The following is a 15504-nucleotide window of genomic DNA, read 5'->3' as shown; positions in this document are numbered from 1 at the left end:
AGATATAAATCACATACTATAAAATTCACCATTTTAAAGTCTATAATTTAGTGTTTAGAATACTCACAAAGTTATGCACCTATCAAAAGTGTCAAATTCCATAATATTTTCATCATTCCTAAAAGAACCCTGTACCCATTAGCAGTAATTCCCCATTTCTGCCCACGTCCTCATTTTCTGCAAACCAGTAATGTCTTTTCTGATTCAATGGATTTGCCTAGTCTGGGACATTTCGTAGAAATGAAACAATCTAAAATGTGGCTTATTATGTCTAGCTTTTTGTTATTGAATATTGTCAAGGTTTCTCCTTCATTTTTGAATAGTTCTCTAGATACAGAGTTCTTATTCAACCTTCTTTCTCTTTCATCATTTTGAGTATGGCATCCCACTGCCTTCTGGCCTCCATGATTTCTGATGAGAGGTCAGATCTTAATCTTACTGAAGATACACTGAACACAATGAGTAGCTTTCTCTTGGTGCTTTCAATACATCCTCTTGGTCTTCCAGCAGTTTTACTGTGATGTGTCTAAGTATGGATAGCTTTAAGTTTGTCTACTGAGTGTTCACTGGGCCTCTCAAATGAGTTGGTTACTGTTTCTCATCAAATTTGAACACTTTAGGCTATTATTTCTTCCAATATTCTTTCGTCCCTGTTCTCTTTACTCCTTTCCTAGGAATCACATTATGTTTATGTTGATAGGATTGATGGTGTGCCATAGATCTCTGAATATCTATTCATTTTTCTTCATTCTTTTTTCTTTCTTTTCCTCATATTGGATAATGCCAATTGACCTATCTTAAAGTTCACTGGTTATTTCTTCTGCCTAATTAAATTTCATGTTAAACTCCTCTAGTGAAATTTTCATTTATTATATTTTACAATTCCAAGAATTTCTATATGGTTCTTTAAATTTTAAAAAAATCTCAATTGAGATATAACTTACATACAACTCTCTGATTTAAAGTGTAAAGTTCAATGTTTTTTAGTATATTCACAGATATGTACAACCCTAAAGTTTTATAATATTTTCATCACCTCAAAAAAACCCCAAAAAACCCATATTCGTTAGCTATCACTACCCTAAACTCTCCCACCTTCTCCCCACCTCGAGTCTAAGTAACTATTAACCTACTTTCTTTTCTGTATTTTCCCGTTCGGAACATTTGTTATGAATGAAGTCATCTAATATATGCTCTTTTGTGACAGACTTCTTTTACTTAGTGGAACATTTTCGAGGTTCCAGTATTACTATTTGTCTCACCTATTCTACATTCTTTTTTTCTTTCTTAAAAATTTTTTATTATTATTTTATTTTCTCTTTTTCATCTTTAAAGTTATATGCTCTTTTATTATTCTTTACTGGCAACCATAGAAATTACAACATAAATCTTTAGTACATCAAAGTGTAATATAATTTAGTACTTTCAGGTTTTCCTCAACAATTCAAGGAACTAAAAGCATTGGAATTTTATTTACTTTCTCCTGATAAATGTGCTATTGTCATTAATTTGAAATTTATACAAACATACAAACACACATGAATATATAGCCACTCAAAACATTACATTAGATGGTATGTATTCATTTAAATTTATCTGCATACTTGTCACTTTTATTCCTATTTATTCTATTAACCATTTCTAAGCTTCTCTCCATGATCATTTTCCTTCTAGGTGAAAAATGCTTTTTAGCATTTTACTTCAGTGCAAGTCTGCTGGTGACAGTCTCTCTCCATTTCTTATTTGCCATGGAATGTCTTTACTTCATCTTATTATTTTTAGTGGATATTAGATTCTATGTTGGCAGTTATTTTCTATTAACACTATGTAACTAATATTTTTTATCTTGTGGCTGACACTGTTTCTTACAAGTTAGCTATTAGTCCAATTGTTGCTCCTTTGAAGGTAGCCTATTTTATTTTCCGTGTGTGTGTGTGTGTGTGTGTGTGTGTGTGTGTGTGTGTGTGTGTATGCATAAATTTGTCTTTATTTTCAACAATTTTATTATAATATGTCTAAGTGTACTTCCTAAGTTTACTTTTTTCCCTATATTCTTGCTTAGAGGATTTTTTTTTTTGTATCTGTGTCTTGATGTCCCTATTATTTTTGGAATATTCTTTACCATTTTTTTTTAGATAGTTCCTCTGCCCTATATCCTCTCCAATCTCTTTATGGGATACTTATTATGCATATATTATACTTTAACCCTACATCTCCCATGTCAGTTGTCCTACTGTATTTTCTAACCTTTTGTATCTCAGTATTTGTTTGATTTCTTTTCTTACTTCTCAGTTGACACACTATTTCCTCAATTAAGTTTAAACTACTGTTACCCGTTTTTATGCATAGAGTTATATTTCCCCCATATTTTTATGGTGAAGTCCTAACCCCTAAGACCCTAAAATGTGACTATGTTTGGAGATAGGGTCTTTACAGAGATTATTTGTTTAAATGAGGTCGTTGGGATGAGCTCTCATCAAATATGACTGATGTTATAAGAAGAAATTAGGAAAAAGACACAAACAGGTTGAAGACCATATGACAGAGGCAATTAAGTATATACAGGACAAGGAGGGAGGCCTCAGGAGAATCCAACCCTACCAGCACCTTGATCTTGGGCTTCTCATCCTCTAGAATTGTGAGAAAATATATTTTGTTGTTTAAGCCACTGAGTCTATGGTGTGTTGTTATGGCAGCCTTAGCAACCTAATATACCCATCCATTAAGTATTTAATTTTGGTTAGCATAAATTTCAGTTCTAGAAATTCCCATTTCTTTTTAATAGTTTCCAATACTTTGTTAAAAATTCTTAATGCTGTCTTTTATCTCTTTGAACATATTGTGTATCTATTTTTAAATGTGTCAATTATGCAATCATCTGAATCCTCTGTAGATCAGGGTTGATTATCTGTTATTTTTCTTGGTTTTCAGTCCCTTACTATTTGTCTCACCTATTCTATTTGTCTCACCTATTCTGTCTAGGAAGATAACATCATCCTAGACATCAAATTGTTTCTACAATGTCTAATAATCATTAATCATTAAAAGTGTAATATAAATTAGTACTTTCAGCTTTGCCTCAACAATTCAAGGAACTAAAAGAAATAATAGCAAACTAGGAGATCGGTCCATCAAGATTATCCATTGTGAGAAAAAGGAAGAAAAAATAAAGAAGGAAAATTAATGCAGCCTCTGAAACCTGTGAGAAAACAAGCAGCGTATCAACATATAAATAATTAGCTTCAATAGAAGAGGACAGAAAGGAGAAATATCAATATCTGAAGAGATAGTGGACTATTTCCAAGTTTGAAGAAAAAACTAAACATCCAAGAAGCCAAAGGAATTCCAAGTAGGATAAACTCAAATTTGATCTGCAACATCAGCTCTTCCCTGGGTATCCAGCCTGCTGGCCAACCCTTTAAATATTTTACTTGCCAGCCTCTATAAATGTGAGCCAGTTCCTTAAAATAAATCTCTTTACACACACACACACACACACACACACACACACACACACACACACACACCCCTTATTGGTTCTGTTTCTCTGGAGAAACCTAATACTGAAGAATTAGCACAAGAAAGAGAGAGAGAATAAAATTATACAAGAACAAAGTTTTTTTTGTGCTATTGAAATTTGATATTAATCTGAATGAGGTTCTTGTAAATTAAAATGCAGAAAAAGCATCTGATAAAATCCAACATGCCTTCAATATAAAAATGCTAAGCAAATTAGGAACAGAAGGAAACTTAACATGATAAAGGGAATTTATGGAAAATCCACAGTTAACATCATACTCAATGGTAAAAGACTTAAAACGACCTCCTTAAGATCAGGAAAACAAAGATGCCTGTTCTTACCACTGTTATTCGACAATGTACTGGAAATTCCAGCCAGAGCAACTAAGCAAGAAAAACAAATAAAAGGCACCCAAATAGGAAAGGAAGTATAACTATCTATTTGCAGATGACATGACTCTATTTATAGAAAACCACAAAGAATATTTTTAAAAACCTAAAGCTAATAAATTCAGAAAAGTTGCAAAGTTAAAGATTAATACAGAAAAGCCAGTTGTATTTTGACATAACAGCAATGAACAATACAAAAATGAAATTAAGAAAACTATTTCATTTACAATAGCATCCAAAAGAATAAAATGCCTAGAAACAAATTTAACCAAGGAGGTAAAATACTCTACCTGGAAACTACAAAACGATTGCTCAAAGAAATTAAAGAAGACTTAAATAAATGGAAAAACATCTCATGTCTATATATTGCAAGACTGAATATTAATAGGATGGAAATACGTGCAAAGCAATCTGTAAATTCAGTACAATCTCTATCAAAATTCTAATGGCTTTTTTTTCAGATATAGAAATGCCTATCTTCAAATTTACATGGAATTCTAAATAGGAATTCCCTGAATAGCTAAAACAATATTGAAAAAAATAAAATAAAACTAGAAGACTCATATTTTCCAATTTCAAAACTAACTAAAAAGAAACAGTAGTCTAAACAGCATTGTACTAACCTAAAGATGGACATATATACCAATGGAACAGAATTTAGAGTTCAGAAATAAGCCCAAGTATCTATGGCTAACTGAATTTTAACAAGGGTGCCAATACTACTCTATGGAGAGAGAATACAGTCTCTTCAAATGGTGCTGGGACAAACGGATAATCACATGCAAAAGAATGAAGTTGAACTCCCTACCTCACTGTGTATACAAAATGTAACCCGAAATGGATCAATGACCTAGACACAAGAGCTAAAGCTACAAAACTGCTAGAAAAAAACATAGGGGTAAATCTTCATGACCTCAGATTTGGCAACAGATTCTTAAATTTGAAACCCAAAACACAAGGAACAACAACAACAAAAGACAAATTAGACTTTATAAAAATTTAAAACTTTGTGTATCAAATAATATCAAGAAAGTGAAGACATTCTACAGAATGGGGGAAAATATTTGCAAATCACATATCAGATGAGGGTTCTGTATCCGGAATATGTAAAAAAAAAAAATCTCTTATGACTCAACAAAAAGAGAAATAGCTCAAATTAAAAATGGGAAAATGATTTGAAAGGACTTCTCCAAAGAGGATATATATATGGACAATAAACACCATTGGTCAATGCAAATTAAAACCACAATGAGATACCACTTCACAATGACTATAATTAAAAAATGAAAAATAAAAAGTGTTGGCAAGGATGTGGAGAAACTGGAAACCTCTTACATTGTTGTTAGGAATGTAAAATGGCACAGCTGCTGTGAAAAACAGTTAAACAGTTCCTGAAAAAGTTAAACATAGAATTGCACATGACCCATCAATTTCACTCTCAGTTACATACCCCAAAGAACTAAAAATAGGTACTCAAACACATATACAGGCATGTTCATAGCAGCATTATTCACAAGAGTCAAAAGGTGGGAACAGTCCAAATGTCCATCAATGATGAATGGATAAACGAATTGTGGAATAAACATACAACGGAATTTTATTCATCTATAAAAAAGAACAAATTACAGATATATGCTACAACTTGGATGAACCTTAAAAACATGCTCAATGAAAGAAGCCAGACACAAGAGGTCACATATTTCATGATTACGTCTACATAATATATCCCAAATCAGTAAATCCATACAGACAGAAACCAGAGCAGATGTTACTAGCAGTAGGGGAAGGGTATACGGGGAATAAGTACCTCCTTCCAGGGTCAGAAAGTGGTTGAAATCAGCAAGTGGATACCCTGGTGTGCTTGCTTGAGGTGGCACCTGGGTCCCTGAAATAAGTGGACATTGGGGGCTGCAGCAATGAGGAAATGGGCTGAAGCTAAACATACTTCTCTCGCACTCTTTGAAGTGCAAAGTGCCAACGAGAACTGTTCTTTCTGTCAGCCAAAAGGAGAGACAGAGAATGCAGATGGCTTTGGGGCAAATTCCCTGAGAGGAGAACCCTACACAGAATTGGCAAGCTGTCTTGACCCGGGCAGCTCCCGGACGCTGCAAGTGGTTCCTGACAGAAACAGACACTTACTCTGGACTAGGCTTTGCATAGCTGCTGGTAAATGCCAACACTCAAAATACTAAAAAAGGACTAAAACAGAAGACACTTCACCAATCTGGCCCCCCAAGTCACATTTCTTCAGACCAAGGAATATACTTTCATTCTCAGAGTAACATTTTGACAGAGAATTAGAATAGGGAATCAAAACATTTCTTGTCTAAAATGGAGGGAATAAAGGTGAGAAGGTCTAGCTTACGCATTTTCATGAGTGTGTACTCACAAGTCAACATGAGTGAGGCCAAGGGAATGTCCCATTACATAGAGTCCTCCTCTTCTCTAGGGCATCCAGAAAACACTGGTATAACAATACTTTTTTTATTTTCCCCCACATGACCGTAACCCTTTTTTCTACCTGATATAGTGGTTCTCGAACCAGGACTGCAACTGCAGGTGACAGAAGCTAGCCGTGTATTCATTTGCTAGGGCTGCTGTAAAAAAGGACCACTAACTGGGTGGCTTAAACAACAGGAATGCACTGGTTCACGGGGCTAGAAGCTAGAAGTCTGAAATCAAGGCACTGGCAAGGTTGGCTCCTTCTGTGAGGAAGGAACCATGACTCTCTCCTAGCTTCTAGTCACCTAGAGTGTTCCTAGGCTTGGAGATGGTGATCCCCTGTGTCTTCACATTGTCTTTCCTTTTGTGTGTTTGTCTGTGTCCAAATCTCTTTTCATAAGGACACGGTCATATTGGATTAGGGCCCACTCTAAAGACCTCATCTTAATTTGATCAGTGCAAAGACTCTATTTCCAAATAAGATTACATTCATCAGTAGGACTTCAACATCTTTTCTTTTTCTGGCTGGGAGGGTGGGGGGCATGATTCAACCCATAACAATCTCTAAGTAAGAGACTGTAACTATATATTTTAAACCTGTATGTTAGAGTTCCTAAGGACCTAATGGGGTGGATTGTGCTTTCACCCTCTGGCAAAATTGAGGTTCCCTAACTTAATATGAATATGTTAGGCAAATTCATGATGATACTACTCAACAAACAGAATGCGGTGGAAGTGATATTGCATGGCTTTCCACACTAAGATATAAAAGGTGACATGCCTTGCATCTGGCTCTTCTCAGTCTCTTGCATTCTACAGAATGGGGACCCAGCCATCATGCTTTGAACCCAGCCATCATGCTGTGAGGAAGCCCAAATTAACTCATGTGGGAAGACTATATGAAGAGGCCCATGTGAAGAGGAACTGCAGCTCACTGCCCTGTCCAACTGCCTGACGGTGAATACCATAAATGCTCACTGCATGTCACTGTTCTAGAGTAACCTGTTAGACAGCCATCAATAACCAAACAGTGCTCAAGTAATTTACAACCCAGAGGGAGGAAGACATAAGGAGACAAGTGACTAATATAAGGCAGGACGTGCTACGCTACACATAATATAAATAAAGGGCCTTGGGAGAGCAACATAAAGCTATAAGCCTAGCTAAAGGCTGGAGCAGTGGGGGGAAATGGGAAAGGCTTCACAGAAGTAATTTTTGAGCATGGGCCTAAAAGACACACAGAACTTTGAAGGAAAACAATTGCAGCAATAACAAGCAAAAGGAAGGTGTGGTAGTAGCTGGTGGCAAAGTAACATATCACATGGAGCTCCTTAGAGACAAAAATTCAACTTCTTTTCTACATAATCTCTAATACTGAGACAGTATCAAACTATTTAAGGGAAATCTTAGGAAACAGTTACTTTAAAAAGAAACAGTAGAGTTATAGAGACTGACTTTAATCATTAAATTTCTTGCTGGTTAATCTCTATGCAAAGGGCTAACTCTGACCCTAAGAAATGAAAGTCGCTTATCGGTGCTTCCCTTGATGTACTGGCTAAGACAAAATAAGTATTTTGTTTGTTCTTTGTTCTAGACCCAATATCAGCCTAATAACAGCAATTCTCCATGGTTAGCATTCCTTTAAGCTCTAGAGGTAATTTATAGGGAGGCATCTGTCTTAAATCCAAATGAAAAAAGGCAGCGCCTAATTATAGCCATAAAGCTGAGTAAATTCATAAACTACTTTAACTGCTGAAAATTACCCCCAGCTTCCCTGATAAGAGCACAAAGACTATGTCTGTAAGCATCGGGCTGACAACCTGGGAAATAATCATTACTTACCAAGCCAAATCAAAGCATTTGGCTCTTTAAGCTGCTCTATACAAGCAGCAGCCTGTAAGCAGCCCCTCCAAGCTGCCTGCTCAGCAATGACTGACTCTTCAGTCTGTTTAGGAGACTCACCTTGGACGTGGGAACCCTCCCCCTAATTCAGACTTCTTGAAGTGCTCAGATAGGCAGTCCTTCCAAACCTTGAAACTTTGGGATTTCTCTTCTCACCTCATAAAACTTTTTTAAGGAGCCCACCAGGCACAGCTTCAGGCTATCCACAATCTCCTGATGAGGCATCTGGAATACCACTCTGGAATACCATTTTGTGAGAGTGCTGCGGCAGAGGTAGGAGAGAGAGATGAACACACACTTGCAGAGGAAGGCCCACGGTGTGAATACCAGCACACATGGGCTTCTCTATGCACCAATCCAACAACAGGTTGTAAATGTATTTACATTACATGTAAAAACACATGGTGATGTGGGGAAAAGATATACATGAACCACAGAGAACGTAAAAATATAGGCATAATTGTGGATACTTGCTACAAAACTGCTTCCAATTGAAAAAACTGAACAACCTAGATATCCACCAACAGAAGACTAGTTAATAAATAGTGCTGTGGCATACAATAAACTCCATGCAGCAGTTAAAAAGAATTGGCTGTGGTTTACTTGTATTGATATGGGAAAATGTGCAAAATATACAGCTGAAGTACAAAAATCAAGCTGAGGCACAGTATACATGGTACTGCACCGTTTGTGAATACATATATACAGTACCTACATGTGTTAATATATGCACAAAAGAGAATCTGAAAGTATATACATCAGACCTTAGGCAGTGGTTAATAGAAGACGGACTGTAAGAAACTTTCACTTTCTAAATTTCTTCAGATATTTGAATGAGCATGCCATATTTTTACAATCATAACAAAAAAACCCTCATTTCTGGGAGAAAAATCATCACCTACAAGACACAGTCCCCATTCTAAAGGAGAGTACACTGCAGCTAGGAAAAAAACTTACAAGTGTGACCAGTTTGGTAAACAGATCATGTAAACTAATATCATAAGAACACAGAGGAGGAAGGAGTTGAATATGTGTTTATGTATTAGGTAAAAGTAAATATATTTTTACTACCATATCAAATGCTCAAAAAATATTTGCTGTATTTATAATAAGATTCGGCATCCAAAGGAAGTAACCAAATAAAGAAAGTGGCATTAAGAGTAACACTTACAGGTTGATGCTTGCCACGAAGCCGACCACGGAGCGCATGCCTCTGCTAGGGTCATGGTAAACGTCCATCCCGATGACCATTAACTGTTTCTGTGTTAGGAAACAAAACAAAACAAAACAAAAAACAAATCAAAAAACCCTGAGTGATCCATCACACTGAAAACTGAATTTCACATAATTTTCATGTGTCAGAAAACATTTGTCTTATTTTTATTTGAAAAACGGGCAATGAACCATTTAGACTATGAAGCACAGAGAGTAGGGCTAACTCTGTAAGGAAAATAGCTTCGCAGGGTTCTCTGGAGAGCTGAATAAAGACATATCTCAGTATCACTCACCAGAGGAATATCCACTCCCCAGAGCTCGCCACCCAATTTACAGTTAATCTGAAGTAAAATCTTCTGGGCCACACTCCGAAGCCTGGTGGGCTGACCAATGGTTCGGACATTGATGACCTATCATGAAGGGACCAAAAGGTATGGGGAAAGAGGATACTATCAACCTTTCAGACAATGTAAACAACTCAAAGTAAATACTATATTTGTTTAAGAAACTCCAGTTAGCAGTTAATACTCTTTGTATTAAGTTTTAGTTCTAGGGTTTCTAGGAAGGTGCGTGCGCGTGCACACACACACACAAACACACACCACAAACCAAATAAAAAACAAAAACTTCCAAAACATCTCATGCAGAGTAGATTTTTTTAACTTCCACAGAAAAACATCTTTCCCCTTTCAAAGTGGAGCCTATACTCTCAGAACCCAGTCATGTGAAACCACCTGGAGACTCACCCTCTGAACAAACAGAAGTACTAATTTGGGAACATGAATGCAGCGTTTATGAAGAGCATCTGCTATTCTCCTGGTTACTCTAATAAGGGGAAGGTTTTGCCAGGAGAGTCTACACATGCTGGCTTCTAATAGTTACTTGAGTCTTTCCCTCTTTCCCAAGACTCAAGGGAGGCTAGAGTGTCTGTCTGTGCATCCGGCCCAGCTCCCACTCACCTGTGAGGGCACCGGAGCCTGTACACAGCATAGCTTTTTAATGGCCCCATAGAGATCATCACGTGTCCCCATGATGATGCAAACGACCATCTGTATCTTCCCCTTGAGGAGATAAAGTGTACATAAGTCAGGTTTTGGAACTCTCGGGGGACCCTGACAAGGCTCCAGTCAGGGGCAGTTTGAGAGTCTGCAAAAGCACAGGAATTTTAAGGTAGAGAGGGGACTGAAACAAAGAGGGCAGACATTCTAAGACAGAAAACAGTCCTGGACCATAAATGTTGGGCCCAGGGCTTCTCTGCATAGATACGTAACGTGTTACCATAGATTACTGAGAGCTGATAACCTGATTTATTTATTAGCAGGCTTAAGATGCCTAGAAAAGGACCAGGCTTGAAAATATGCAAGGGTTATTTACTTATTGCTTGCTGCTTTCAATGTTTTTTTTTTTTTTTACCACTCTCTTTAGTAAACTAAGCACCTTACGACATTCATACCACAAAACTTTAACTGAGGACACGTGGAATGCAATACCACAAGAAAGGGTTTAGGGCCAAATGCACACGGAAATGAAGCGACTGCCAAATCCATAAGTAGCTCTCTCTGACACTCTGGTTCAGAGAGAGAATGATATTGCCAGCAGCACACCTCATATCGGCACCCTCTTCACTGCTTTAGAGATCCAATATAAAAAACAGAGGACCTTTCGAAGTCTGAATAAAGAAAAGCAGCGCTCAAGTGAGATAAAGCTGCCAACCCTTTATACCAGAAACAACTATAAATGCTAAATCAATAATATGCTATTTCAAATCAAGATTAGTGTTAGATTAAGACTTCTCAGAGGACATTGCAGCAATATCATCAAAGAACTTCCAAAGTCACGTAGAACACAGGCTGCGCACTGGGAGTCTATGGGCTGGATCTAGCAAACGGATGTGGTTTTTCAGTCCCTACAATAATTTACAAGTTTTTTTTTAAATTAACCATTAAATGTAGGGAGGTGCACACATAAGCAAATCCAGATTTTTGGCTTCTATTGAAAACAAATTAAAAATCAATAGGACATTGCTGAGCTTTTATTTGCCATCATGGAGTTTACTCTCTTTAGTTTACTACAGTCCCATCCTGGCATACTCCACGTATGTGTATTACTCATCTGGCTCCCACAGGCATCTGAGTTTGTGACCCATAACTAAGAGAATAATAAAAGAATGCTGTAAAGATTACAGAGAGACAGCAAGATCAATATGAGTTAAGTCTGATAAATATGAATGAAACTCGTGTCCATGCTGCATGAAAAGAGTTAGCAATACATCTCATGAAGAGAGCATGAGGGACTGTGAATGGGGGAGTTGATGCACTAAACTGGGTTGTTCTTTTGAAAGCAGAGCAGACTTCATCAATTACCAGGCCTGAGGGGTAGGGAGGCCATGGCAGAATATGGTAGGCATGGGAAGGAGGAGGAAATTACAAAAGAGAAAGAACATGAGTGTGTCGCTACAGATGGATATACCCAGAGTAGTAGGTAAAACAGAGAAAACTGTGATGCTAAAATAATATAATTCTAGTATTGATCTCACAAGAACTAATCTTCAATTCAAGGATTACTTCTCAAAACTTTCCTCTGCTTTTGTTTCCTCTTTAATCTTCTTCCTGTTTTCTGTACAAAGAGATAAGAACTATAGGCCTGAACTACTCAGTTGTTGAGTACTATGACCTGCTCAGCTCCAGTGGTCCTGATCAGCCAACAGCACCAAGCTGATAGGCCATCTGCCAGCCAAGTTCATCGCCAAAGCAACCTGAATCTCAAACTAGACCAAACTGTTACAGCTCAGTACTGAATCGTGCAGGATGGCACCTGGCCCAAGAAATTGCTAAGTACGACATGTACTATATAGATAACGAACTAAAGTTAAGTCAGCTATTCTCTCAGCCAATTACGTGACAAACAGAACACTAGAGTGAGTGAGAATGACAACACAGAATGAGAAAAGCAAAATTAATTGAAGGGCATAAAGAGTATTTTCTTAGTTCAGTACTTCACGCACAGATGAGTAAGACACGGGTTTATGAACATCATCAACAGCAGAATGCTAACCATGGTCATTTAAAATAAAATATTCTAGTATTTTAGAACAGGCATCCTATAAATCTACTTAAATTAGTACCTCAACTCCAAGCATGGATTGAATGGTTCTGACATAGGTCTCTATTCGATCATCCTTTAGTTCAACCCAGGCTGGTGGGCTCAGGCGCATTCCAATGGGGCCAGCTATCTTCTCTAACATGTTAACCAGTTCTCGGGCTTGGTCCATTGCTCTCTTTGGGTAAAACAGTGCCCAGAAATGCATGGGGACCTAGAAACAACCATAAGCTAATTTTAGTACTTCCCACAGCTTGAACACTCCAAACTCACACCCAGGAGATAGTATTCTAGACAGCAACGAGAATGCAAGATTTATGACCATACCTAACAACATGGGTGAAACTCACCAACACAAGGTTGAAGAAATGAAGCCAGACATACAAGAATGTATACTGTATGATTTCAAGTACAAAAACATTTGAAACGCATCTCTGCCTTTAGAAGTCAGGGCAGGGGCTATTCTTGGGTGCATGAGGATGAAAGGTAGGAACTAAGAGCAGGGAGGGAGTGCTTCTGGGGCACCGGTTAAGTTCTGTTTCTTAATCCTTGATATTGATTACACAGGTCAGTTTAACTTGTGAAAATTCATCAAGCTGTACACTTAAAAGTGTACTTTTTCTTGAAATATATTTCAATAAAATGTTTTAGAAACAGATGTGTGTACTCTACATGTGGCCATAAAGACCAAGTTAACCACAGACATTAAAAAATAATTATATATCATTTTATTTTTTGCTGCCTGTGGTAGGGAACTTTTTAATTTTGCTTCTCTCATGAATAAAAACTCCTTCCAGGAACCCCTAGGGAAAAAGAGGTGAGAAAGAGGAAGGAAGGAAACAGGGAGGGTGGGTAGGAGGCTGACACTATAGGAATTACCGCAGCAATTTGTTTTCTTTTCCTAAGTCCATGGTCAAGCAAAGGGCTTACTTCTAACAACTCATTACCTTGCTCTGTTTGAAGGACCCTGTTTAGTATCAGGATGGAAATGCAGTGGGGACTTTCAAAAAGAAGACACTAAAAATCATCCCTGCTTCCTAATTTCTACACTTTTAGGAATACTGGTCCTCTTTTTACCACCTCAAAAATCACTTACAGTCAAAATGGAAAGGTCTCTGGTCACTTCCTTAATCCAGTTTAGTTCCTGAGATGTGATAAATGAAGTATTTCTTAAGTTAATTCTTTCCATTGGCAGAACACGTCCTTCAATCTAAACAGAAAAGAAATTACCAATGACATAAGCCATTTGCAGACACTATTATTGTTCTCTCTGGGGCCTGGCCAGCTCCACTATATAAACTTGTCCCTGTTATAATTTTTGAAAATAGCAGAAAAATGAAACTGCTAGTAGTGAGAGTCCATGTCAATAAAACCCCGGACATATACAGATAAAATTTTTATAGGCACTGCTCTTTAATTATGGAAGCTTCCAAGAAAGGAATGAAAAAACACTGTCTCTTCTGAAGCAGTGAATGCATGTAAAATAATTATAATTTCAAAGTGAACAGGAAAATAATCTTTAAACACATATTAAGGGAAAAAAAATGAAAGAAAAATAAAGGTAAAATTTCTTAACAATACTGAACACAAATTATTCCACTTTATACAAAGAAAAAGTGGAAGGAAAAGGCATAGGTATAATGAAAACAAATTAAAGTTAAGAATAACACATTAGTTAGATCTAAATATCCCCAAATAGGAAGATGACTAGGTTGATGATACATCAAAATATGATGGACTATTTTGCAATCATTAAAGTCACTTTCTAACTACATGTAATATAATCCTGTTTTTGTTAAAAAAAAGAAATAGCTATGTATGCATCGTAAAAACTGTATGAGTCCAAAATCAGTAGCGATTACCTCCGGAGAAGTGTAATTATGGAGAATTCTTACTTTCTGTGACCTCTACTATTTTCGCTTTTTATTGTATTTTATAATTTCTTTTTTAGAGGAAAAAGGAAAATTTATTAGAAAAGGAATAACACTCTACAGAGTGTGGTCTCCTCTCACAGACAGTAAGAGGGACAGAGAGAAAGACAGTGAGAAAGAGACAGAGTAAAGGCACTGAGAGGGACTTATTTTTGCTTTAAAAAAAATATTTTATCTATAATGAAAAAAATTTCAACGGTTTTCTTAATATTATAAATGTCTAAAACAATGAATGACAATACCTACATTAGCAAGAGTGTAAAAAATCAGACTCATGCTTATGAAAGTAAAAAACTGTCGAACCTTTCTAGAGGGCAATTGGCAATATATTATAAAAGTACTAAAAACATAAATGTCCCCTGACCTAATAATTTTGCCTCCATAAATGTGACTATGAAAACAAACAATAACGTGCAAAGATTTAGTTACAAGAATGTTCATTGAATCACTATTTATAATAGGAAATAAATTCAATTTGAATGTGAAAGATTAAGAAATGCAACTAAAATGAAATATCTGGCAGCTATTAACATATTTAGAAAAATATTAAATAACATGCAAAAACATTCTAAATATACGGAAGGAAAAAAGGAGACCATATGAATACATACTGTGTGTGAGCATGCGCATGTACACCCACAGAGATAACACTGAAGGATATGTACAAAGATGTGAACAGTGGTTATTTAACATAGCAAGATTATGCATAAACTTTTTCTTTTTTGACTTATGTTTTCTGTCTTGAAATAATATTTAATAACAAAAACATGTTCAAGACATAATATTTAATTTAAAAAAAGATGCAAAACCATATGTACTACAATTACAATTTTATAAGAAAAAGATTTACTCTGAGAAAAAAGTTTAGGGGAAGGAACTCCACTGAAAAAATTATCTGTTACATGTATCTAAAATAAATCACTGAGATATCATTGGATGATGAAATTACTGATCTTTTTATTTCATTTTTTATACTTTCTAAAGTTTCTACAATATTGAATATCTA

At 36.4% G+C, this 15504-nt stretch overlaps 1 protein-coding gene across 2 annotated transcripts in view; it reads right to left on the bottom strand.

Moving 5' to 3' along the window:
* PIWIL2 (piwi like RNA-mediated gene silencing 2) overlaps positions 1-15504 on the bottom strand; it is a 52210-nt gene that overhangs the window by 14224 nt on the left and 22482 nt on the right. For both annotated transcript variants that reach the window (XM_006904380.1, XM_025044408.1), the window contains exons 14-19: positions 13664-13777; positions 12593-12781; positions 10428-10529; positions 9762-9878; positions 9425-9513; positions 8410-8515 (exon numbers count right to left, since the gene is read on the bottom strand). In XM_006904380.1, the coding sequence (XP_006904442.1) occupies positions 8410-8515; positions 9425-9513; positions 9762-9878; positions 10428-10529; positions 12593-12781; positions 13664-13777 (717 nt within the window). The remainder of the gene's footprint in view (positions 1-8409; positions 8516-9424; positions 9514-9761; positions 9879-10427; positions 10530-12592; positions 12782-13663; positions 13778-15504) is intronic.

This window comes from Pteropus alecto, unplaced genomic scaffold (genome assembly GCF_000325575.1).
Source record: "Pteropus alecto unplaced genomic scaffold, ASM32557v1 scaffold160, whole genome shotgun sequence".
Taxonomy (NCBI): Eukaryota; Metazoa; Chordata; class Mammalia; order Chiroptera; family Pteropodidae; genus Pteropus; species Pteropus alecto.
The sequence above is the reverse complement of the archived record's forward strand: the minus strand, read 5'-3'. Positions and strand labels throughout refer to the sequence as shown.